At 43.0% G+C, this 26957-nt stretch overlaps 1 protein-coding gene across 1 annotated transcript; it reads left to right on the top strand.

Moving 5' to 3' along the window:
• Window positions 1-8654: 8654 nt before the first annotated feature.
• LOC117542252 lies at window positions 8655-9893 on the top strand (the record flags this gene model as incomplete). Its single annotated transcript, XM_034209825.1, has 1 exon — window positions 8655-9893. A coding segment is annotated over one exon (1239 nt), but the record flags the coding sequence as incomplete, so codon positions are not given.
• Window positions 9894-26957: the final 17064 nt, after the last annotated feature.

Here is a 26957-nt window from a genome sequence, read left to right as displayed (position 1 = left end):
CATTTTCTTTGGTGATTTTTTCAATCTGACTTCATATTGACAATTGTTAACAACAGAGGGTGCTACATAACACACTTTCAGGAAAAGTCGCAAACTGGGAGACTTTAACATGTTATTGAAACAAAGTTACATACAATCAAAAAACTGCTACGGGTAAAATGTACCCGTTGGCGGTTCTAGTGTTAACTACGCCATGGATGAGTACTCTGATGAGAATATTCGTTGTGGCCAAACGGAGGTACTACACTTCTGTTAGGTTGCTGGGCCCGGAAACACTTTTTCCCATTGACTTACATTGGGAAAGAGTGGTCTGTAAATCGTTGGATAATTTTTTTTAAACTAAATAAACTACCCAGTATGAACATTTGTATAGCCCTTATTAAAAACATTCGGTCCTCAAGTTGTAAAATGTGCTAATAACGTTATTCTGAGAGTTATTTTCCTCGGCATTATGAACGCGCATCTAACCCACGGGACCGCGCTGCCCGGCACGTTCATGTTACATGTTCAGTACTACATGCGTTTTACCTTTACCCATGGATGCACAATAAGAACAGACTATATTGCTGCCAGTGAGCCCACGAAGCTGTAATAATGGATATATTGCACATGTTTGCTGTAATTCCAATTCAAAAAAGTTACACATTTTACAAAATACACATCCTGTAACAGTTTGGAGGATTTAGCAGCCTGGTATATTACACAGTTTTAGCGGCATATAAATATATATATATATATACTAGTGCTGTCAAAATTATCGCGTTAACGGCGGTAATTCATTTTTTGAATTAATTGCGTTAAAATATTTAACGCATGTGCAGAATGGCCCGCCCCATACATGCCACCAGTGACAGCACCAGGGTATGGCTGGGGTAGGCTACACCCATACCAAGAAATGGCTTAGCCCCACCATGAAAAATGATGTTAAAGTAAGCAAAATAAAGTCTGCCAACTCGCGCGGAGTAAATTGCACAGACAGCAGTTAGTAAGATTGATTTCAGTAGCCACGGTTTTGAAAACTTTTGTCACGTAGTGATCGTCTTCTCAATAGAACATCTTTGATAACGGCGTGGTGTTGTTGCAGGAAGTCCCGACGGAGAATATTTTTGCTGTAGTACAGGGGTGCACATAACTGGTACGCAGGTTATGTGCGTAATCTGAAATGCGTAGGCTACCGTCACTTGTGTCACAAAGCGCATTTGCGTACCGACGTACTTGTGAAGCTTTTCCAGAAGGCGGTTAGATCACCGGACGACAGAGTCGGTCTCCGTGTGCACAGACAGGGCTGCTGTTAACGTCGGTCTGTACAACGGAATTGTGCCAAAACTACGCCAACCGGCTGTGGAGGGAGACTCCCCCCCTTCACTGGAGAACTGCGCTAAAACAGCTGATCACAACGTTCACACTCTGTGGTCACGAAGTACTCCACTCTACTATTACAATATAATTGTAGTATATTGTATTATATTGTATTGTAATGTACTATATTGCATTGCATTATTACCTTTGATAATTAAAACAGATTGTTTAAACTGGTATCTGGGTATTCTCTGTCTGATTTCCTTCCTGTTATGATTTTAAGCAGGACTCGTCAAAACGACACGCGGAGCCGAGTGGGGTTGTAAAAACCTCAAAACTCCAACAACACGCAGAAAAACGTAATAATAAACATAGATACTGTATGTTAAATGGATATATCCGCCTTCTTTCATTTATCTTTCCATTCCCAAAACAATATACATAAATAAATGGCATATTTTGGACATAGTTCGAATGGTGATTAATCATGATTAATAAATTTTTAAACTGTGATTAATCTGATTAAAAATTGTAATCGTTTGACAGCCCTAATATATACACATGGTTGGTATTTAACAAAAAGGGGTTTTATAGTCTGTTAGTGCGTGATATTGGTATTTATGGAAACATTTTACACCTTTCCTTTAAGTTACTTTACTCCATCACATTTCAAAGAGAAATAGGTTATTGTTATTTTAACTCCACCACAGTAATCCATCATCAGCTTTACTTTTTAGATAAAGATTTAATTGATCATAACAGGCTTCAAAATACATACATTTGTATATATTACCAAGTGGTTTCATGTACAACCCACACAAGTATCATGCTAAATTAAGCTCTGTTGCTTGGATATCACTAGATCCTGTTATCAGCGTAATATAAAAGTACATAACGATTGATGTGTAACTTAGCATAGTTACTAGCTAGCCGCTAGCTGCTAACTGCCGCCTCGTTAATATCAAATCCATCATAACAAATCCAGTACCATGCTGTCATGAACGCGCGGTGCTGTTACGTGTACGCAAATTGACGTGCTTAATGTGAACGAGCCTTTTGGGGGGCGTGGTTAAAGTTGCGCATGCTCTATGAGCGCACATACGGGTACTTCTCAGGCATGACGGGTAATCTGTGACATTTCGCTCTCTCAAAAGTTGGCCCATTTTATCTTCATGCGCCAATGAGCAGATCTCATAGGAATGAATGAGGCCCCACCTCCCACGCTGTATCCAGTTCTTATTATACATCCATGGCATGGATCCTACAGCAACTGCAGCATTAAAAGGTAATGTAATTGTGTATGTTATGCTGCACCTATCCAGCAAGCTTTACATTATTTGAATCGGTTGGACAATAAGTTAGCATGCAAAGTAAGCTAGTTAGCTGGCTACATATCTAGCGTTAACTTAGCTAATATCTACTGTAAGCTGTTAATAACTGCACAAATGACAAATCGTGGTTAACATTTTAGTTGATACTGTATTATTGCCAGAAATAATGTCAAGAAGCAAATGAGCCTTCCACAACTGACAGTAAAGTATTTAGCATAGCCATCTTTGGCGCCCTTCTTTGTTGTAGACAGCATTTCAAAATGCGTTGTTGTATGATCGTGCAGGCTTTTGAAACTACACTGTCCTTTGGATATAAGCAGGCTTGGGACGTAAATTATGCTTATTTGAATAAAGATTTCAAGGTAAAGACACTGTTTTGAAAATAAGTTTAACTGTCTTTGCTCTTAAACATCAAGATTTGTTTTATTGTATTATAAAACATGCCGAAAATGTATAACTTGTATAGCCTATGAGATTTTACACATTTGTGTTATGGATTTATCCTAACAACATGCCTCGTTTATTAATTTCCCTGGTGCCTTTTTATTTTCATTTTGCCAAAATAACTAACTCTGGTTGAACCTATTGTAACAGCAATTTTTTAAATGTCAATTATAAGTAAGTGCAATATATGTTTTAATGTTAAAGAAAATCTTGTGAAGCCAGCCAGAAATGTATATTACTCTTTCATTTTATGTATTTAGATAAATATGTTATTAGTTGTTTTTTACCTTATTATTAACTGTGTGGTTAAATCTGTTTTCAGCTGCTAATATAAGCAGAGTAGGGGTGTAACGGTTCACAGAAGTCACGGTTTGGTTCGTACCTCAGTTTGGGGGTCACGGTTCGGTACGGGTTCGGTACAACAAGAAAAAGCAAAAAAAAGTCCCAAATGCATAATTCCAGGTTTGTTGTTATTTATTTTTGAACAGTAGTGTAAGTTTCAGTTTTAAAAATAAGGAACTCTGACATTTTGAATAATTAACTGTATTAAACAAACCACAAACAGTACCCCACACACTCAGATGGCCAGATTATCTATAATGACTGATGTCAAACAAAAAGGTTTCATCAAGCATCAAGAGCGCAAAGTCGTTGAAAAACATATGCCAAAAGCTTCCGTTATTTATTTTGGTCTCACCGCTTTCATGTCTATTGGTTTATTAAAAACTGCTGTTGTCTTTTGCCGGGCTCCGGTGATTGTCAAATCTGGGTGATGCCTTCTGATATGATTTAGCATGTTTGGCGTGTGTTGCCATTAGCATACCGCACCGCTGTCGAACAACGCCGACACACCGTCCTCGTCCGATCCACCACTCGCACACTTCATCGTTATTGTAGTCCACAGGGAACCCGAAATGTTCCCACACAGCTGATTTAAAAGAAGTAGGTGGGTTCTAGCTCCTGTGTGTTATCTGAAATCGCCATACTAACTTTTCTTCTTCTTGTATTTTGTTCGTTTTGTTGATGTTTCTTCTTGTTCTTCATTTGTTGTTTAAGGGCGGCTGGCAAACAGCTTTTAGGCGCAATACCAACCCCTGGATTATAAATAGTGTAATGGATACTGCCCTGAATGACAAACTTTTTTCCCACTCGTAAAAAAAAGGTGTATTCGTCGTGTGACTGCATGTGCCGAACCGTGACGTCTGAACCGTGACGGTACGAATACGGATACCGTGACACCCCTAAAGCAGAGATATGCTGCCCAGCCTCTCTAAGGAGGACTTGCGTGATCTCTTTCCCGGGCCTGAGCACTTCAGAAGAAGAAGAACCATTTGGAGACTCACTCATGATGAAAATGAGGTAATTCCAGATTCTAACATTTGAGGGACTTTAAACCTGTTACCAAGTAAGCCTTTCCTAGTCATCATGCAGTTATTTGAAGAAGTGGAGTTCTCATTCATAACACTCCGTTCGATGTCTCACTATGGGATGCGCCTCAACGCGTATGCAAACAGAAGCATCAATCTCATTACGCCAATCCTGATAGGCTGGTGATCTTGACGTCAACGTCAGGGAATCCACCCACCCTTTAAGTAGCTTGCGCTACGACGCAGCGTCATTCAAACACCTCTTCTCGCTTCAGAGCACATCTCGATTTATCAGTAACCGGGCTAGCTTAACGGTCCACAGACTGAACCCAAAGCTAACATTCGGTCGACGGGCGCTTGCCGGTTACTTTTTTGCTTTGCAAGAAGACTGAACAATATTAACACACCAGTTAATATTGTAATCTGCCTCGCCGTTTCTTTCTGTCGAAATAACGGTAAGGTTTGATTTGTTTCTTCAAGCTAGTAACATACCTGTTGCTAGTTTTTTCTTCCCTCCACACCGACACCACGGTAAAGAGGACGTTCTCTTTTCTCTCTCACACCAGAGGAGACAGATAAAAAAAAAAGGTATTAACACACCAGTTAATATTCTTTAAAGAATAAAATCTACACCGTCGCCTTTTTTCCTTTCGGACTAACGGCAAGGTTAGATTTTTTCTCAGTAACGTACCTGTTACTAGCGTGTGCACTCCACGCCGACACCCCGGCGATCGAAGATGGACCCTTCTCTCCCTCACACCAGAGGAGTCAGGGACTCGTCTATGCGGCTGCGGGTTTAAGATTTCAGGCACAGACTCACACCAGGTCTGCTCGTCCTGCCTCGGGCTGGAACACGCCCGGGAGGCTATCGATAACCCTGGCTCGTGCGGGCATTGTACCCACTTCACCATTAAGAGCCTCCGCCGATGGTTAGCACGCCAAGCTAGCTTGTCGGGACAGGACCCCCTCATGTCCGCTGATTCGCCGGCCGGCAATCAAGAGATGGTGGCGTCCGCCGCAGAGATTGAGCCCCGCACTGTGTCAGACTGGGGCTCAACAACAGCGACAGCCGCTGAACCGGAGCCCCACGCCGTTTCAGGCTGGGACCCGGTGGCGGCAAGAGCCGTGAGAGCGGAGCCCCGCGCTGTGTCAAGCTGGGGCTCCCAATTGGACCTCACCATGGTTCCACCCGCGGAGGATGTCCTGGAGTTGGACTATATGGAGGACGAAGAGGATACCTCTGAGTTCCTCCTGTCTGACTCGGATGAGGATGACATCTTCGTTTCATCGGCTCAGGCTGCAAAGCCGGGAGCGATGTCCGCTCCCCCGGGCGAGAGCACACCAGCTTCGCCCATCCTAAGCATGGACTTGCAGGCCGTGTGTCAATGCGCTGCGTCCAGGCTGGACATCCCATGGCCTGAAGTGGCCAAGGAGACCTCCAGATCTTGCTACGAGGGGAAGAACTTGCCCCAAGCAGCGAGGACGAAGAGGCAGCTCCTTCCAGTCTTTCCGGAGATGCTGGACGAGGTGTCGGTCTCGTGGAGAGACCGTCCCTTTAGCAACAAGGCCCCAATCCAGGGTGCCTCCTCCCTGGACTGTGACGGTATGGAGAGGCTCGGCCTGCTCCGCATGCCGCCCATGGAACCGCTGGTGGCAGCCCACCTCCAACCGAGGCTGGCTTCGACACCGAGCAGGAACCCCATGCTACCGGCAAAGGCAGACCGGTTCCAGTCAGCGATGACCGAACGGGCCAATAAAGCCGCAGCTTTGTCCACCAGGGCACTCAACGTCTCCTCGCTGCTGACCGCCTACCAGGCGGAGCTCTGCGAAGACATGTCGAGCAAACCTGAGCCTGCCGTGTGGGACGAGATCGCAGCGATCACGGATATTTGCCTCCGTGTGCAGCGCTGTGCAGTCCAAGCCATGGGCAAAGCACTGGGAATGATGGTGGTACAGGAGAGAGCCAGGTGGCTCAACCTGACGAACCTTCCAGACCGGGAAAAAGAGGATGTTCTGGACATGCCTATTATTCCAGAGGGCATATTTGGCTCCGCTCTAGCTTCAATGCAGCTGAGGTGCGAGAAGGGTCCAGCCGCCACCTCCAATGGTCCCGCGGCAGGCCTTCACTCAAGCTGTCTCACGTCCTGCCCGGTTCAAAATACCGAAGCAGCAGAGACCGCAGCCCGTCCCGGGTCCCCAGCCCAGGCACGAGGCAAGAGGGAGCTGGCCAAGAAAATCTCCGGTTCCGGCAGCTGCCGCTCAGGCGCAGCCGACCCAGGTTTTCAGCCACCAGACGAGGAAGAAGAAGCGGGCGGCCTGACAGCCTCCTCTCCTCTCCTCGATGAAGGAGCTGGAAGTTCCCTGTTCCCCAGCTCCAGAGCACGTTCCAGTGTTGGATGCTCATGTGTTTTTGGGGTGCCACCATGCCCCCATCTTCCCGCCGCCTCGAGTGATGCCAGAACGTCATCCTCAAGTTCGCGCCATCAGGGAAATGGACTTAACATCGAAGACAGCAAGTTCCGCTGCCTGTTTAAGTCACACAAACACGTCATCATTGTTGTTTCAAAATAAATCATTTTCCACTGTCGTTTCCAGGCTTGAAGCCAAGGGCGCAGTCAATAAAAATTCAAAGAAAAATAATAAACAGTCTGTCGTCTGCCCCTCTTTTGAGAGCGGCTACGGCCTCTCTCAAAAGGCGGACAATAGACGGGATTGTGAAGGCACCACCGCCACGCGCATGCGTAGTGTCGGCCGGGGTTGTCAACCTGGGGTACCACCGTGTTCAGACACTAGAGGGCCCCATAACACAACAAATAGAGACACTGAGGGCAGACGACAGAGCTGTGACATCTCCGCTCGCTTTGAGAAGCAAAAAGTGGAGGATGCTCACAGATTCTGCTTGGGTTTTCAAGACAGTAACACAGGGCTACAGGTTCCAATTCGTTGTCATCCCCCTCACTTCTCGGGCATTCACAGGCCCGGGGAGAGTCAGCCCATATTCTAGAGCAAGAGATTTTCTCGCTACTAGAAAAGAAGGCTATATCGATAATACCCGCCGAACAGAGTCAGAGCGGCTTTTATTCCAAGTATTTCCTCGTTCCCAAACGGGGAGGGAACGGAATTCGGCCTATACTAGATTTGAGAGCTCTGAACAAATATCTCAAAAGATACAAATTCAGAATGCTCACTCACACATCTCTGTTGCGTCTCGTGCGCCAAAACGACGGGTTCACATCAGTCGACCTGAAAGATGCGTATTTCCACATCCCAGTATATTACCCACACAGGAAATATCTGAGGTTCGCCTTTCAGGGTGTCTGTTACGAGTACAGAGTACTTCCCTTCGGTCTGTCTCTCAGCCCGCGAGTGTTTGTACGGTGTACGGAAACCGCGATAGCCCCGTTAAGACAACAGGGTATTCGCCTGGCAACTTATCTGGACGATTGGCTCCTTCTCGCACAGTCGGAGCAAGAGGCTATTATGCAGACGAATGTCCTCGTAAAACACCTGCTCGACCTGGGTTTCGTAATAAACACAGAAAAGAGCATGTTGTCTCCAGCCCAGACTGTACTCTTCCTGGGCCTACGCCTGAATTCGGTGCCCTTTACAGCCCGCTTGTCAGCAGAGAGAGTGAAAGCCTTCAGGGCTTGCCTCGCTCATTTCCAGCCACGCAAATATGTTCTCTTGAGGTCATGTCTGCGGTTGCTGGGGCTCATGGCGTCAGCCATTCTGGTGGTACGACTGGGACGCTTACACATGAGGGAGTTTCAGCGCTGGGTAGCTGCCCTCAGATTGGACCCCGCGCGCCATGACAGTGATGGTCACTATGAAATGCGTAATGGCACTGCGCCACTGGCTACACCCAACTTTTCTAGTACGGGGCGTGCCTATGGGTGCTATGGGTGCGTTCTCTCCAGTTACACATGCTGGCACGCAAACTGATCTTATGGAGCTGCGGACGTCTCCTCTCTCTGAGAGCGTACCAGGAGTGATGAACCTCGGGGCGGATCTGCTGTCCAGAGGTGCACCACTATATGCAGACTGGACTCTACATCCAATGATTGTGAGTCAGCTGTGGGTGCGTTACGGCCGAGCCGCGGTAGTTCGCATCAAAAGAAAATGCTCAATGTCAGCTGTTCTTTTCAATGCGCGATTTAAACGCACCGTTAGGCGTGGACGCGCTCGCACACGTTTGGCCTCCGGTCCTTCTGTACGCGTTCCCACCCCTGGCTCTGATACCCCCAACTCTGGCCAGAGTGAGAGAACAACGCCACACACTTATCCTGATAGCTCCGCACTGGCCTGCAATGTACTGGCTGGCGGAGATATATCAGCTGCTGTGCGGGCAGCCGTGGCAGCTCCCACTACGCAGGGACATACTGTCTCAGGCGGGGGGGACGATCTTTCACCCACACCAAGAGCGCTTGGCACTATGGGCCTGGCCCGTGAGTGGTACAATCTGAATACAGTGGGGCTCCCTCAGAAGGTGATAAACACTATTCAGAGTGCAAGAGCTTCCTCCACCAGGTCTCTCTATGACTGTAAGTGGAGGGTGTTTGAGGAGTGGTGCCTTCAAAAAGGACATCTCTTTTCAATGTCCTGTCGGGTGATTTTATCATTTCTACAGGACTTAATTGATAAACACAGAGCTTTCTCTACGATCAAAGTGTACCTGGCTGCTATTGCTGCATGCCATGTGGGCTTTGAGGGAAAGACGGCTAGCCAACATCCTTTGGTCTGCCGTTTTATGAAAGGGGCTCGCAGGCTCCTCCCTGTTTCCAGGTCACTGGTGCCCTTATGGGACTTGGCAGTGGTTTTAGATGGGCTCACTCGACCTCCATTTGAACCCCTGGAAGAAGCTGACATGAAACACCTGTCACTGAAGACAGTGCTGTTACTGGCTCTGGCATCTGCCAAGCGAGTCAGTGACATTCATGCGCTCTCTGTACATCCTTCATGCACTCAGTTTGCCCCGGGGCAAACGAGAGTGTTGCTGAAGCCCAACCCTGCCTTTGTACCTAAGGTGGTTGGCTCATGTACCCCCATTGACATTGTGGCATTTCCTCCGCCGCTGTGTTCCTCTGAGGAACAGCGGCCACATTTGCTGTGTCCAGTTTGTGCTTTACGCATCTATATGGACAGGTCAAAAGAGTTTTGTTGTAATGACCAACTCTTTATATCCGGGGCTAACCCTCAGAAGGGCAAGCCCGTTACCAGGCAACGGCTCTCCCACTGGATTGTGGAAGCGATTGCTCTGGCTTATACGAGTCAGGGTTTGCAGGCACCAACGGGCCTGCGTGCTCATTCTACTCGTGGACTGGCTACATCCTGGGCTTTGTTCAAGGGTGTTTCCATCCAAGACATTTGTGCAGCAGCGAGCTGGTCCTCGCCGCTCACTTTTGTCCGCTTTTACAGGCTAGATGTCTCTGCTCCAAGTGTGGCCCGCGCAGTGCTGGGTCCCGTGTTGAGACAGAGTTCTACCTGTTAAGTTCTGGTTGTTTTGGTGATTTTCGAGATAAGCATGTCTAGCAATACGGGAGTTTCAATATCCCATAGTGAGACATCGAACGGAGTGTTATGAATGAGAACTATAGGTTACTTACGTAACCCCAGTTCTCAGAGTAACATGAAGTGAGATGTCTCACCAGACGGCCCTTCTTGCTAAGGCGACGCGAGAAGAGGTGCTTATTTTGAATGACGCTGCGTCGTAGGGTGGGTGGATTCCCTGACGTTGACGTCAAGATCACCAGCCAATCAGGATTGGCGTAATGAGATTGATGCTTCTGTTTGCATACGCGTTGAGGCGCATCCCATAGTGAGACATCTCACTTCATGTTACTCTGAGAACTGGGGTTACGTAAGTAACCTATAGTTTTTTGGTTGTGTTGATTATTTTTTGTGTCACAGTGTAGTGCTCTTTTCATTGTAAATACAATTTTATATATATATTAGGGCCGGGACTTTAACGCGTTAATTAAGATTAATTAATTACACAAAAATTACCGCATTTTAATCGCACTTATTTTTGCACCGCGGAACGTTTCTCATTACATTACATTGCATTTAGCTGACGCTTTTATCCAAAGCGACTTACAATAAGTACATTCGACCAGGAAGACACAACCTTGAAGAAAACAGAATCATATAAGTATATCAGGTTTCATAGAGCCAAACATTTCAAGTGCTACTCAACTGGCTTTAGGTAATCCAGTCCTTTATTAGTATAAAAGTGCTTCGTTAATCGTTCTAACGCTCGAAGTGGAGTCGAAAGAGATGGATGAGTTTCAGGCGTACCGATTATACTGGAGCACCAACTAACGTTCATGACTTCAGACAACAACAAACCACAGTGAACAACAGTGGGAAATGTTGTTTTAAAAAACGGACGGATGGAAGCGTCGATAAGAGCACGGTTGTGTGCAAATTATGCAAAAAGGAATTTGCATATCACCGCAGCACATCAAGCCTCAAGTATCACCTCAATGCAAAACATATAGCAGCTAGCGTGGAAGCTAGCCTCTTTTATCGCGTTCACACCAAAAAGAGCCGGTACTAAAATTAGTTCATGAGAACATTTTTACCCCCACGAAAGTCCCTGAGAGCAGAGAGCTGCTAGAGAGCAGGGACTTTCGTACGGCTCTCTTGTGAGAAAAGAGCTATATTTCTGATTGGCTGGGCGGATTGCAAACCACGCCCCGTAAAACTCCCAATAAGTTTTGTGAAGCCGCCATTTTATTATCCTCGCATTAGCATTATTAGCATTAGCATTAGCCCAGCGCAGAAACGCAGAGAGACTAACTTATGGCAACACAAAATAAAACATGGGAGCGGTGGAGATGAGGAGGTGTCGGCGTTCTGGCGATTTACTCGGAAGGCTTCAGTAGAAGCTGCTGGGACTCCCAGCAGCTTCTACTGAAGCCAGTCCCCAACTCCGGGGACTTCCGGCCGGGGACTTTGGGCGGCAGTATACGCCGTGAAGTGGTTTGCGGCCTGCCAGTAAACCCAAAGCAGAAGAAGAAGAAGTGACGTCAGCGGCTTCATTTGCCTAATCCACCCCCAGGTTCAAAGAGTTCTCATGAACTAAATTCTCATGAACCTTTGTGGGAAAAGTACTGCGGTGTGAATGCGCCTAATGGTATACTAAAATCCATGTGAAAAAAATTGCTTCTCACTGTTCTTAGGTCAAATATTTATATGTGATTAAAAATGCGATTAATTTCGATTAATTAATTACAAAGCCTCTAATTAATTAGATTTTTTTTTTTTAATCGAGTCCCGGCCCTAATATATATATATATGCATCTTTTATACAGGGCCAGGAGACAGACCTGTGTAGACCGAGTACCTCTCATGGGACTTGTGATTTCAGCCCTATTCCCACCCCAACCTTCCTTGTTTTCCTCCTCCTGCCCCAACCCCTCTCCATCCCCCGTATTTTCTCCACCCTCCTTCCCCTCTCAAAGCCCACAACCCCAACATGGTGCCAGCAGAATCGTACAGCTTCCTAGTCCACTGTATGTCTTATACACAGACACAGAATTGGAGCAATCACGAAGCACCTTTTCTGAAAAGCAGCATGCTGGAGAAGAAGGAGACTACGTCCTTTCCAAAGATCTTCGCTGTCGATTAATCAGGAATACGGTCACAAGCATGATTTCCATTAAAAGAGCAGCTGGGGATGACTTTAACTATCCATGCAGCCATGAACTCACTGTAATGGCGAAGCGTCTAATCGAGTACTACCCAATGCTTCGGTACAGATCTCAAACCAGTAGAGCTGAGTGGGTATGTCACTATTCAAGTTTTCAACTCATGGTTCAGACAAAGCACTGCAATCATTTGCCTATCAAACTGGGAGTGATGTGTTTTATCCAGTTCAATAAGAGCTCTGTGCAACTGCTTGTATGGTGTATTTAGTTTCACTGATGTGACTGATGAATCCACCGCATCCATCTTGATCTTGGAGAGATCACCACCATCTCGATGCAGCGCCCCGGAGGCTGAACAGTTATGTGGTAAGTACAGAAATTGAAATAGTAGATGGTTCAATCTCTTCAAGAAAATGTAACAATATCAATAAGCTATTTTAGAACCCTTTTTTATTCAAGATTACTCATCTATGTTTGCCCTGTGTCAGTCACTATGGCTGTTTGTGTGTTAATGTCTCGTTTAAACTTTAACATCAGAAATGAAAATAGTGGGGTTTATGTTTTCTAGCATCAGTAACTGAGAGCCCACAGACCCAGGCGAGACATTATAAGACTCTACAGGCGATGTATAAAACCAAGGCCAGACCAAACAAAATGGATGTTGCTCAGCTCCTGGACCACGAAATCCAAGCGAGAAGGGCCTTCATTGACTATGATGTTACAAAGGAGCAGGACTTCCAAGATTCTTAAAGCTTATCCTTGCTTTGGAGAACTGGATCATGTAAGCAAATGTTTTTGTTTCATGTACAACTATGCTTCCTAATTCGGTTAACGTTAGACCAAATTTGAAATGAGAAATGGTATGACAATTAAATCAGATCTGTCTCATTATTTATAAACGAATGACTCAAATATGCTTATTGAATACAAATATGTATTCTGTATATATAAAAACCCTCTACTTGTTTAAAAAGAACACATTTCACAAATGTGCTTCTGATACACATAACATTATTTTGTTAGTAGTATTGGTCCACAATACGTATTTAAAAATAGTGTGTGCATCAGACATACATTTGCAAAAAAACACATATTTCTATGTGCACTGTAATATTTTTGTTAAGTGACCATTTAAATCACATTATACACATATGAATCTTTTTTTGGAAATTCAGTTATGAGACAAATTACTAACCCTTGGAATGTAGATTTTTATATTTTCTCTCTCGTTGTCTTAGCTAACGGATGAACTACGGCGGGTCCTCAATCAAGGCAACTCCCACTTCTTAACGGAACTTAAGACCCGGTGGGGGACCTTTTGTGAGAGGGTACAGTTTTATGGAGTTTTCAAAAAGCTCATGAGGCCTCCGCAGCTTGACAAAGGTGATTATTATCTCTGACCATGTCTGTTTATTAACTGACTGAGGAAACGGAATGGCACTTTTTTTTTCAACAGTAAAGCACTCAATTGCCATGATGAAGGCTTTACCAGAGATGTTCCCATTACCTATGGCCCCACCCAAGAAGTTAAGGCATGCAAGTGAGGCTGTGCTCCACGTCCTTGAGGTAAGAACATTTATAAGAATGTTCTCATGTCGATACAAAAAGTGAAATGTTGTGATCATATTTGTTTGCCTTTTTGTGATGATTTCTTTGTCTGTTTTTGTGTCAGTCTGCAGAAGACCCCAACACCTTTCTTCTGACACGACCACTCTCCAGCCCTGTTGTCATCATCTGCAAAACCAACTGTATACTGGCCATTGGAACCATGCCCGTGCTCATCTTCCCAAAAGAGGACCTTCATGAAAGCGTGATGTATCTCATGGCATTTTATTACACCTTTCACCTCACCTATCCTAAGTGCATTGCAACACTTCTGTCTGTGATGCAGACAGAAGTCCTCTTAGACGCCATTCACGACCGTGACATGACTACTTCATACAAAAAGGCTATGGCCAACTGGAAAAAGTTCATAAGTGATTAGGGCACTAAAGTAACGTGTTATACAGATGTAGCGCTTCATTTCAGACGCCTACCCGTGCGGGTCCGTGATCGGCACGGGGTGGGCCCCTGCTGAAAAGGAAAACCCCCCGCAGGACTTGAAACGCCCCCTTGATAAATACATTTAATTATAATGAAACCAGCTGCAATGGATCATGGATCCACCAGGGGGAGCCGTGAAAAGCTGCCACACTGGAACTCATGTGAAATAAACAGCTGATCTACAGGTATCTGATATAGCGGATATTTGTTAAGATCCATATGTCACGGATAGGATCATATTCTGTGCTAAATAAGAGACATGTAATCATTTACTAAACATCACCATGTTTTTATTTAACAAAATAATGTTTAATTCACGTTGGCGTAAGTACAAAACCATCGCTATGTTTTTAGATCAGGAAATGCATCCAGGCTCAAACAAACGATTTTCAATCATCATCCTCACGATCATTTAATGTATCATATGTTCGCGAGTTGAAATGAATGCACTACATTTAATCCACGTGAGTTTACAACAACAAAAATAACGCTTTGTTTTTATATCACATCCGACCGGAGGAAAATGCAGCACGGGTCTCACTACCGATCATCCTAATCCCACGGGCAAACAATAATATGTACAGTGTTAATAGTTTACTGTATTATTAGTGTCTAATATTACTGGGGATTTCGGAATGGTAGCCTACTGGATTTTGATTTATTGTATCGGCTTCATATCGCAATATATTCCCGAAGTCTGAAATGCAAAAATGTCCCACATTAGGGCAATTCACCCTACATTTAATCATTCAAACAAAATAATATTTTGTTTCTTTTTAACGAAATAAATGTGGTTTAATCCACATAATTTACTGTGTTAATTGTTTACCGTAGTATTGTGCACATTACTTTTCGCTGCTTGTTGCACCCCTGGTTAGAAGCTAAACTGCATTTCGTTGTCTCAGTACCTGCAATATGTGCAATAACAATAAAGTTGAATCTAATCTTGAGCAGGAACAAATGTATTTAGGCTACTTAGTACATATCTGACATAAACGATTAAACACATTTGTGCATTCTTTAAACCGAGTCAAGCCGAGTCCGGAGGTGGCGGGACATTAAAGTGTGCACCTGATTGTTTAACTTGAAGGTGCCTGATGACATTTAATCATTCAAACAAAATCATATTTCTTTATTTTTAACGAAATAAATGTGGTTTAATCCACATAATTTAGGCCTACTGTGTTAATTGTTTACTGTAGTATTGTTTAACTTGAAGGTGCCTGATGTGAACATTTCCAGAAGAACTCTAGCTTGAATGGCCTTTGTATGTATACAGTAGGCCTACAGTATAGCCCAACCAAGTACACCTTCCTTTTTTCCCATCCAAAGTTTGAATTGGATAAAGGTAATGGTTATCGATGGTGCTTTTATAGCCTATTGTATAATAACTGTGTGATTTATATTGCTTTTCAAATGCATATGGTCACCCATTTACACTGCTCTTCCCGTCAATAATATGAATAGAACTTAGTTAGATCACTTTACATTTCTGCAAATTAATTTTGAATCACACACGTCTCCCCACGTCTCCCCGTCCCGAAAATGATAAATAAAATAAAAAGAGGAAACAATTTTCAAGTTCAGTTTTCAACGTTTTATTTAAAATAACTGACATAACAGACACCATACTCAGGGTTCGTACGGTCATGGAAAACCTAGAAAAGTCATGGAAATTCAAAATGCAAATTCCAGGCCCTGGAAAAGTTATGGAAAAAAATTATTTTTTCAAAAGTTTTGGAAAAGTCATGGAATTATAACTAAAGTTGCATCAAATATAATTTATATAATCACCGAAATAGTAATACTATAATGATAATAAATATTGTATCGTAAGTAGCCCAATGAAACGTAAAATAAATGTAACTGTCGCAGTATTTCGCGGGTGAGAGATGTTACCACGCCCCCTCTAACCTACAGTTGCTTATGCCTGTAGAAGCTAGTAAACTATTTGATATAATGCTGCCAAGATGCCAGGGAAGTGCAGATTCAACAACGTATGGCTTCTCAAGGATAACTACCAGTTGTGGCTGTCAAAAGACACTGACCCAAGACGTGCTAATTGCAAACTATGTTCTAAAATAATCGATATTTCGAATATGGGCGAGGCAGCGCTTGCTAGCCACATGAAGGGGACAAAGCACCAGATCGCAGCAGCCGCTGTTGCTAGCAGCGCAATGTTCAGTAAATGTATGAATGTTGACGCTGCTAATACACCAAGTAATGCTACTTCAGTTTCAACAGCAACGAAACAGACAACGTTAAACGTTCCGTCAAAACACAAAGTTATCAAAGCGGAGATACTTTGGGCTTTAAAAATCATGGATTCTCACTACTCATACAAGTCATCCGAGGACACGAGCCGTCTTTTTGCGATGATGTTCCCGGACAGCGAGATTGCAGCTCAATTTGCATGCGGTGAAAGTAAGTGTTCCTATGTCTGCACATATGGGCTTGCTCCGTATTTTAAGAGACTCATTCTGACTGACGTTTCTAAACAAACGGCATATGTAGTGCTGTTTGATGAAACGATGAACCACCATTTGCAGTCAAAACAAATGGATGTACACGTGAGGCTGTGGGATGGAGCAGAAGTCAAGACAAAATACATTGGCTCTGAACTTTTGGGACATTCCACTGCAATTGATATAATTGAAAAGATGAGCAAAGGACTGTCCGAGACGGGAGTGAATAACCTCATTCAGCTTTCCATGGACGGGCCACACGTGAACTGGAAAGTGTTTGATCTCCTACAGAAAGAGATGCAGAAGCAGGCGGACAAATCGCTTCTCAACATTGGTTCATGCGGTTTGCACGTCCTGCACAATGCATTTAGAGATGGATGCAAAGCTACCGGCTGGGACATTGAGCACATTCTCTCGAGCCTATACTGGCTTTTCCACGATTGTCCAGCTCGTCGTGAGGACTTTGTTACCGCCACTGGATGCAACACCGTGATGCTAAAGTTCTGCAGAGTCCGTTGGATTGAAAATGTCACCGTGTCTGACCGAGCTTTAAAGTTTTGGCCCTACGTGACAACCTACGTGGAGTTGGTTAACAAGGGTGATCTACCGGATCCTAAGGTTAAGTCTTTTGAGGCTGTGAAGAAAAGCTCCAAGGATCCGCTGTTCATCCCAAAAGTGATGATACACTGTAAAAAATAAATAAATGTTTTTTTACAGTTTTTCCCCATAAAAAAATACAGTTTTTTATTGTATTTCATAATTACAGGAAATCATATTCAATTTACAAGAATAAACCGTTTATTGAAATGTGTCATGTATTTTAACAAAAAAAAACTGTAAAAATGGAATACATTATTTATCTGTTTTTTAGCAGTTTTTAAAATGTGAATTTAAAGAAACTAACCGTAAAAATAAAGGATTTTCTGATGGCAAAATTAGCTGCATTTTCTGTAATTGTATCTGTTTTTTAGCAAGCAGTTTTTAAATGTGAATTTAAAGAAACTAACCGTAAAAATAAAGGATTTTCTGATGGCAAAATTAGCTGCATTTTCTGTAATTTTACAAAAAAATACTTTTGTTTTGGCTATATATCACTGTCAAATACATAACATATACTGTTAATAATCATTTATAAAATGTATAATTGCAAGAAAATATGAGTAAAGAAAGAAATATTTTGTAATTTTGCTTAATGTAACCACTACTTTACATTGATAAACTGAAAAAACACAGGTATTAACTATCCTATTATAGCAACAACAAAAAAAACTACATTTTAACACATTTTGACTTTCACTTTATTGCTACATTTGTATTATTTTGAAGATTTAATTGTTAAATATGTGAATGTCATGTTATAAAAACTGTGTACAACCATAGAGTTAAACAAAACTGTTATTAACATGTTGGGTGCAAATTCCGAGCACAATTCAGATATAAAATTATGCTATTCCCACCAGTAACAGCCATAGACTGTGGGTTATGAGAGACATCTGGCTATGCCATGATACATCTACAAGCTCATAGGTGTTAGCATTCACTGCAGGCAAACCTAATGTGGCCATTCACTTATGATTTCTCAGAAGAAGAAGAAGAAGAAGAAGAAGAAGAAGAAGAAGAAGAAGAAGAAGAAGAAGAAGATATAATGTATTCATCCCTCAGAGGGACATGTCTTTCCCCACTCTGTTGTGTTTACACACATTACACACACAGGGAGGATATGTACATGCACAAACACACAGAACATATACATGCAGTATGTAAAAACATATTGAGTTTCACCGTAAGCGAAAAATGAAAGGATCTGGAAGTTAAATAACATTAGCATCTCCCCCTAGGCCTTATCACCCTAGCATAAACTCATCACATTGAACATGCTAGCAAGCACTTACAGCCAATCTACTCTGAAAATCAAAACCTTGTTAGCAGTTAGCTACCTGCTAAATTGGTATTAGCATTGCAATTACAGTAAAGCAACTCAACTAACACACAACCCAAGTAACATTGAGCTGCTAATCTCTTTCAACAGAAGAAAAAGCTGTGTACATTTCTGACATCATTTAGCTTTTCAGATCATCAGAGACGTGAAGCTATATGCAAAGTGCCTTGTGCAGCTAACACAGAGTGCATTCTCGTAGCGATTGCTACAACTGCACCGCGTTTGTTAGGAAAGTAGCTTCAATGTTCTAAAATGTGTGACTTAGCTCAATATTTAAAAAACAGAGTGATTGGCGGAGAGCATGCAAAACAATTATTGAGTTTCACTTTAAGTGAAAAATGAAAGGATCTAGAAGTTAAATAACATTAGCATCTTCCCCTAGGCCTAGTACAATTCAGCCCAAAACATTGAACATGCTAGCAGGCACTTACAGCCAGCCTCTGAATACTGTATCAAAACCTTGTTAGCAGTTAGTGCTACCACTATGCTAAATTGGTATTAGCATTGCAATTAAAGTAAAGCAACTCTACTAACAAACTATCAAATGTTGTCCTTTTAGACGTCTAATAATATCCAACTATTGAAGTCCATCATATTGAAAGAATAGGCCTTCACCAAAGCATGTTGACGAAGCTAATACAGCGAAAGATCTTTTACAATCAAAGTCATTTAGCTTAAATATGTATTGTGATAATGTCCCACACAGCTAGTTGGTTACAACAATAATGTCACAGGGATTTCAGGCAGAAGGTAGTTGAAGGTTAAGTACCTACATTATGGATTAACAAGTGAATGTAGGTACAACGGCCTCATGGAACAACAAAGATTTATTTTCTGTTTGTTTAAAAAATAATCTCAGTAATGCATCTTTGTCTATCACACTTTGCTTCTCTCCCATCTGACTTGATTGTGAGCTTGTGTTTTCAATAAGTTAATTGAGCATGTTTTATGAGACTGAACAGTCTCATAGGGTATTGGACTCTCTTAAAACCAAGGTAGGTGCAGAATAGGTTTCTCAAAAATAAAGCAATCAGGAAGGCAGTACTATGCATGACTAAAAATGATAGTAAACTATATGTTGTGGTGACCACCTATTAACCACTGGGACATAATCCAATCATGGAACTACAGTGGGGGCTATTGTTTCCACACGGACATGTTGTGTGTTACCTTTATATGTTGTGTGCCCTCCTGGCTCTTTCTCTTGTCGTCCTGGGCTGCGACCCGACAACACCTGCATTTCTGTTGCTCATTAAATACAGCTTTGCACCTTCGATGCACCGCCTCCGACTCCCATATCTCTCGGCACTACACTGGTGACCCTGATACGTCTTGGGAAGTTTCCGAGACGGACCCGAACACGGCAAAAGGAACTCGAGTTCCTTTCTCGAAATGCCGGGGATTTTTTGGAGTCGACCGTGGCTGCTACAGGCACGCAGACTGAGGCTCGGTGCGCGCCTCGCCGAATGGCTGGGGATGTTGTTCGCCATTCCCGCATCTGCCTTCCGACTACGGAGGGGACCATGCACGACCTGCTGGGTCGACCAGCAACCCGATTGCTGCCTCGTGTGTTGGTTTCTTCGGGGCGTGCGGCTGCACGTCCCGGCTGCGCTAGCTGACGACAACTAGCAGCTGTCCACGTGGGGCTAACGACGGCTAGCAGCTACCAATGGCTGCCAGCTAACGGCTATCGGCCTTTTGAGTTTTTTTTCTGGTGCCGGAGAGAAGGTTCGACCAGCCGGTTGACCTTGTGTGGACACTCTCACTGTTTCACCACCTCGACGGCGGTTCCAGACGCCACTCACGTCCATCGATGCCTGGGTGGTGCACTCCTGGACCCCGTCTCGCCTCGACAGCGGCTTCGGACGTCGCCCACGTTTTCATCCGCGCCTGGGTGGCGCACTTCTGACCCTGTCTGGCCTCTTCCTTCGCCTCGGCGGTTTCGGACGTCGCCCATGCCTTCATCGGCCCGTGAGTGGCGCGCTCCGGGACCCTGCCTGGCCTCTCCTCTTACCGCGACTCACGGTTCGCCTCACCGACAGCTACCGGCTAACAGCTAACGGCTAGCCGCTAACCACGTCAGCTAACGGCTAGCAGCTAACGTCTCCCCTCGCCTCGACAGCGGCTTCGGACGTCGCCCACGCTTTCGTGGCCCGTTCCATGGCCCGGTCCTCACCTGCGGCCCCACCCTCCTCGGCCCTTGTGGTGTTTCCTCTACGGACGTGGGGATATTTTTTTTTTTTGTTTGCCATGTTTGTATTCTGGGGAGGCTTGTGTGGTGACCACCTATTAACCACTGGGACATAATCCAATCTTGGAACTACAGTGGGGGCTATTGTTTCCACACGGACATGTTGTGTGTTACCTTTATATGTTGTGTGCCCTCCTGGCTCTTTCTCTTGTCGTCCTGGATGCGACCCGACAACACTTGCATTTCTGTTGCTCATTAAATACAGCTTTGCACCTTCGATGCACCGCCTCCGACTCCCATATCTCTCGGCACTACAATGTAGACATTGATTAATACCTATACTTAAGTTGTACCTGGGACAGGGCACCAAAGTACAGATGGGATATTCCTGATCATAATCAACTTTATATAAATGTTCACCAACATTAGTTATTCGTACACTATTCTCAATTTAAAAGAATAAATGGACGATAAAGACATTCTTATAACATATTTTGCTTGTATCTTTCGTAGGCCTTCAGTGTTTGTTTTATTATGTATCGTCTAGTTACATTGTCATTTTGTAAATTAGGAAAATACAATCCAAAGAACAAACAAATTATAATTGTAATGTAAATAGTTTGCCCGCCATCATATTTGTTTTACTTTTAAATGAATGTTCATGGTGTGGTGTTACGAATTCTTAAAATAATACAAAGATCGGAGGAGCCAGCAAAAAACACATCTACATCAAAGCATTTTCAGGGCAATCGATTTGCAGCCAATCAGAGACGAGATCTGCTGCACCCAGGCCATGGATGTGACCCAGGCATGCAGAAACCAGGCAGAGACCATGCGCTAATGTATGCACAGAGCATGCGCAAAGCCACAGACCACACAGTAACCAAATGCCACGCGGCTCTCTCTGAATACACAGCACATCGCCAGCCAGGAGAGGAAGCAGCATTTTGAGAGGTAACGTTAAAACTATTTATCAACGGATACAAAACATACAACTCAAAACTTAAAACATTGCAAACGTCAAAGTCCTAGCTATGGTGTTCATTTTGATTAACGACCGAAAACAAAGTAAGTATTGTTAACTAACGTTATGGTAGCTAGGTAGCAGCTGAGCTAGCTAGCTAGACAATGGATGGGTATCGTTACGGTACTTTACAGGGATGCAAACGTGACACTTTTCGCCGTTTTGAATCCAAAATAGATTATTTGTGTGATTCATGTAGATCTGCAATAAAAATATTGTTGGGTTATGGGGGGGGCCTGCCAGACCTGCGGGTCTGGGACCCGGAGTAATCTGCGGCCACCAGGTGTTATGCGCCACGTGTAACGGAGTTAAACATGTGTATAAATAAATATTAGTTATAAATTAAAGATTTTCTTGGTAATTTAATAATTTAACACGTCACTTATGGTTGTGACCCGTTACACACGCATGGTGTTACTTTTGTGTAATATATTATAATGAAGCTTGAGCATGATGTGGACTGAAAAGTAGCTAACTAGCATACATTGTCACTATGTAGTATAGGTCTTGTACTCGATTAAAAGTAGAAGTACTCAGATCTTGTACTGGAGTAAAAGTAGAAGTACTCAGATCGTGTACTTGAGTAAAAGTAGAAGTACTCAGGTCTTGTACTTAAGTAGAAGTACCAGAGTGCAGGAATACTCTGTTAAAGTAAAAGTCGTGCATTCAAAATGTTACTCAAGTAAAAGTAGAAAAGTATTATCATTAGGGCTGTCAATGGCGTTAACGCAAACAAATATTAACGCCACTAATTATTTTAACGCGATTAACGCATGTTTCAAAGCTCATCGAGTTTAAAATACCATGATGCTGACAGCCCGAGAATTGAGAATGTTCATGAGAATATTTGTCATTGTTCAAATGATAATAAACATTAGCATAAAGCATATTTGTCCACTCATATGATGATAAGACTATTAAAAACTTGAAAAATATCCCTCTAAGGTACATTTAGAACAGATAAAAAACGTGCGATTAACTATTTTAATCGACTGACAGCCCTAATATATATATATACAAATCTCAGTTAAAGTGGTATTACTGTGCTTAAAGCTGGTGCTGTGTTATTTAAGTTATTTGTAATTAACCATATGCAAACTTGTCTCTTTTCTCCCTCAGCTGTTTGCTGCTATACAAGGAATTTCAAAGTTGGCTACCAGCAATAATAAGCAGCCAGAGATCCTAAAGTAAGACAATATGACAAGTTTGATCAATTCGTTCACATGTCCTACATGTGGCTTTGCTATCCTAACAGTGAAGGGATATGTGAGTCATCAAGAATTACACAAAAATGAAGCACATGGTCAATATGCCTGTTGCATAGTTGGGTGCAAATTAAAGTTTTCAAAATATAATTATTTTAAAAGTCACATTTATCGCCACCATAGACAATCATCTGTTTCACTATGTGAAACAGTAAATGGGCCATTGAAATGTGAAAATCGTCATTGCCAGAAACAATGCGTTGATCTGAAAGATCTTTTAGATCATTTGAAGACTCATGTTTCAAAGAAAGAAGAAGTGCAGTGCCCATTCAAAGGTTGTGGCAAAGCCTTTTCAATTAGGTCCTCTTTTGTTACACACGTTTCTAGAAAACGTAAAAATGCTACATCTGTGCAAGTTTCGGCTTCGCATTTTGTTGACTCTTTGCCTAGCAATTACTTGGATGTTGCTCACAGTCAGTCAGATGTTTTTGAACATGACGAACCTATGGATACCCTGGACCCTGCTGATATGAAAGGGTTATATATAGGGGTGCACCGAATGGGAAATTCTTGGCCGAAACCGATACCGAAAATAGGAAACAGTTGGCCGAAAACCGAATGCCGAAAGGCCGAAAATGATTAATAGAAATATATATATATAATGTATACATTTTTTACCAATGTTGTTCAGCTACCTGATTATGGAAATAGACATGATTATGGCAAAACTTAACTTAAATAATAATCACTATTATGGGTCCATAAAACATTTATTCAGCACTTTTGAATGCATACAGTACATTTATATATGTCATGTATTATTGCTAAAAAACATTATATCGCAGTCTTAGTGTCGCCAACTCGTTTCTAATATGCAAAGATAACAAATGCGTCTGATGTATTTTCGATCAGACGAGATCTCTCTCCCCCGTCTGTGTGCGAGGGGGCGGGGCAGTTTACACACACGCAGCTGCTACATACAGCGGAGCACACAGCGGAGAGAACGCGCTCCGAGGTGTGGTTAAACTTTACCCGTCTCGATGTGGAGAATAATTGTTACCATAAGTGCAATAAGAGTTTAGCATGTAAGCACGAGCAATTTATCTAAACATTTAGCAAAAGTGCACCGCATGCAGACGGAGGAATGCACCGGGTTCGACCGTCTTTCTAGCAGCTCTGTAGCCCCATCCACGAGTAACGTTTCCACGTCAGGTGTTATGTATGCTAGCAGCAACACAAGGAGTTAACTACATTATACAAACATGGGTTAATGATTAGAGGTAACTGAGTTATTTATTTTGTTAAAATTTCAGCTATTCTGTTTACAGTCTGTCATCAGATTATTTAATACGATTTGTTAAAGGCTCAGGGCAATCTCGATGACAAAGGTCAATGTTCCCCCCCCCTGTGAGCCAGTCGCGAGCATGGTCGCCGCGTCTTTATTACGTCATCACAACAACACGTTAGGTTACCAACGTAAGCCTGTTCTGACATTCGGTGATATTTTTATCGGCCGAAAATGGTTAAAAAGGCCCTTTCGGCCGAAAGGGCCTTTTTAACCATTACACCAGGCCTTTAACCATTTTCACCAGTACACAGGAAATCAAATGAAAGGTGCCCTGCAAGCTAATACCAACTTGACACAGTCAGAAATCAAAGATGTCTAGACAAGTTTAACTGACACTAGTTTGCATGCACCCTGTAGCCGTGCACTCTCTACTGAGTATTTGAGAAGGCAATATTTTCAGACAAACTTCTCTTATGTGCATCCTCAAGCTATTAGTTTAGGCACTGATGAAAATCAAAAGGAACGATTTGCTCAGTATATCCCCATAAAAAAGACTTTGGAGACTTTGCTTAAAGACCCTATTGTGTGGCAAGAATGTACCAAGTCGGTAGATGACACTTCTGCACATGTTCTAAATGATGTAAGAGATGGCTCTGTATACAAGTGTAATGCACTGTTCATGGAGTCAGGTATACGTCTAAAAATCATACTGTATCAAGATGCCTTTGAGATTGTTAATCCTCTTGGGTCAGCAAAAAAAAAATACAAGGTACTTGGTGTTTACTTCACACTGGCCAACTTTGACCCGATGTATCGTTCCATGGTTGAAAATTTACAGCTTTTGCTTTTGTGTAGAGAGGTAGATTTTAAATATTTTGGCCAGGAAAAAGTTTTCTCCACAATGCTGTCAGATATCAAGGACCTGGAGACAAATGGGCTTGTGATATCTGGGCAGGTTGTTAAGGCAAGTATTCTTTGCATTGCTGGAGATTTTGATCATTTGCTCTGCTAATAATCAATCAGATCGATCCAGAGAAGAGGACACTTTGAAGGCCTTTTTCTCAAAATGATGACTCTGTAACAGTCATTATATAATGTGACATATTTTGCTTAATATTTGGAGTACAAAAACAATCCCGATATCATAAAGCTAGGAATATCCTCTTTCCAACAGTATACAACTTAAAATGTGTCTTCGGATCAATGCGACTGATTTCGATTGAGCAGGTCACTGCATTAGGTAAAATAAAGCAGGCAGACATAACAGGAAGAATATGTACATTTTAACCCAATCAAATAGGACATTGTCACACCATTCAAATGTATCCATGTAAATTACAACCAATAAAAAAGCTTAGATTTGTTTATGTGTTACGTTGTTTACTTTATTTGTTACGTTGTTCTGTGTGTGTCAGCCGTTAACCAGATAGAAAGAATATACACTTGCAAACATGTCAGAAGAACCAGCGCAGAAGAAAACTAAATACAGTCAATCTAAACTTAAATTTAACAACTGGAAGGTCACATCCCTGACATCCACATCTCCGGAGCCTGGACCTTCATCAGCGAAGCCAGATGATCCCAAAAGCAGCAGCTCTGCGGCCGCAGAAACCAGTGACGTGCGGTGAGGTTCATGGCTGGTGAGGCACTGATTTTTTCAGAGTCAGATTTACAAATATTATATTCTGACCTTAATCGAAATATTCGGTTATTTTCAAAAGCTTTTTTGGTCTGATGCTTCAATTCATTTTAAACAGACCGTTCAACAAAAGGATACCCAAAATCTAAATATTGGATTGTTCTTTCTTAGTAAGATCCTATTTTCATTACCAATGTGGTCTTACCTTGACTTGAAGATGAAGTCCATGCTATCCTTCTGGACAACAATCTCTATTACTTTTTTGTAAAAGTCCTCCTTATCTTCCTCTCGTTTCAAAAGTCTAGTTTGTTGTTTGCATCTACGGTCTACCGTCTCTGCGTAGAATAACAGTAGCAACAAGGACCTGTGGGCTCACGTGCGTCCCCGTCAGTGCGGCAGAGGTTATGGCTGCCTCCCCTGGTGCTTTTTTCATTGCCGTTGTACGGCGAGCCTAAATATCATATATACGTGAAATAAGTTATTTAGAGACTATGGATGGCGAGGATAAATGTAATAAAGGGATCTACAAACATTACATTGGTGACCTACAGTGAGATGGTAACAGGCATGCGCTTAGGGCCCGCTATCCAGACAGTTTCTGTGGGGTGACGCATTCTGAGGTGAGGCAGAGCTCATCTGTGCCTCACCTCACCCCACAGTAACTGGCTTGAGCGCGCTCACAAAATAAGTGCCCGCGCTAAATTAGTGCCCGCGCTCCAGCCAGTTACTGTGGGCTTACGAGAGGCAGAGCTCGTCCCTGCCTCACTTCTCATCGCTACCCGTAGTTGTAGCGGAGCTCGGCAAATTAGCTGATTTTGACTATAAAAAGCGATTGGAATCAAACATAAATCACATTTACAACACATATCAGTGGAGACATTTTATTATTATTACTATTTAGTTTTTCTTTAGTTGTTTTTCCGTTACATTGTAGTATGGCCAGTCTATGAGTATGACAGGTGAGGCTCTGCCTCCCCTGACTGCACGTCGCTGGCAGAAACTGTCAAAACCACCGCCGGCACCGCCGTCGTTGAACCGAAACAGGCTGGTTCCGACTGCATGGAGGTTTGTTG

This window comes from Gymnodraco acuticeps, unplaced genomic scaffold (genome assembly GCF_902827175.1).
Source record: "Gymnodraco acuticeps unplaced genomic scaffold, fGymAcu1.1, whole genome shotgun sequence".
Lineage (NCBI taxonomy): Eukaryota > Metazoa > Chordata > Actinopteri > Perciformes > Bathydraconidae > Gymnodraco > Gymnodraco acuticeps.
The sequence above is the reverse complement of the archived record's forward strand: the minus strand, read 5'-3'. Positions and strand labels throughout refer to the sequence as shown.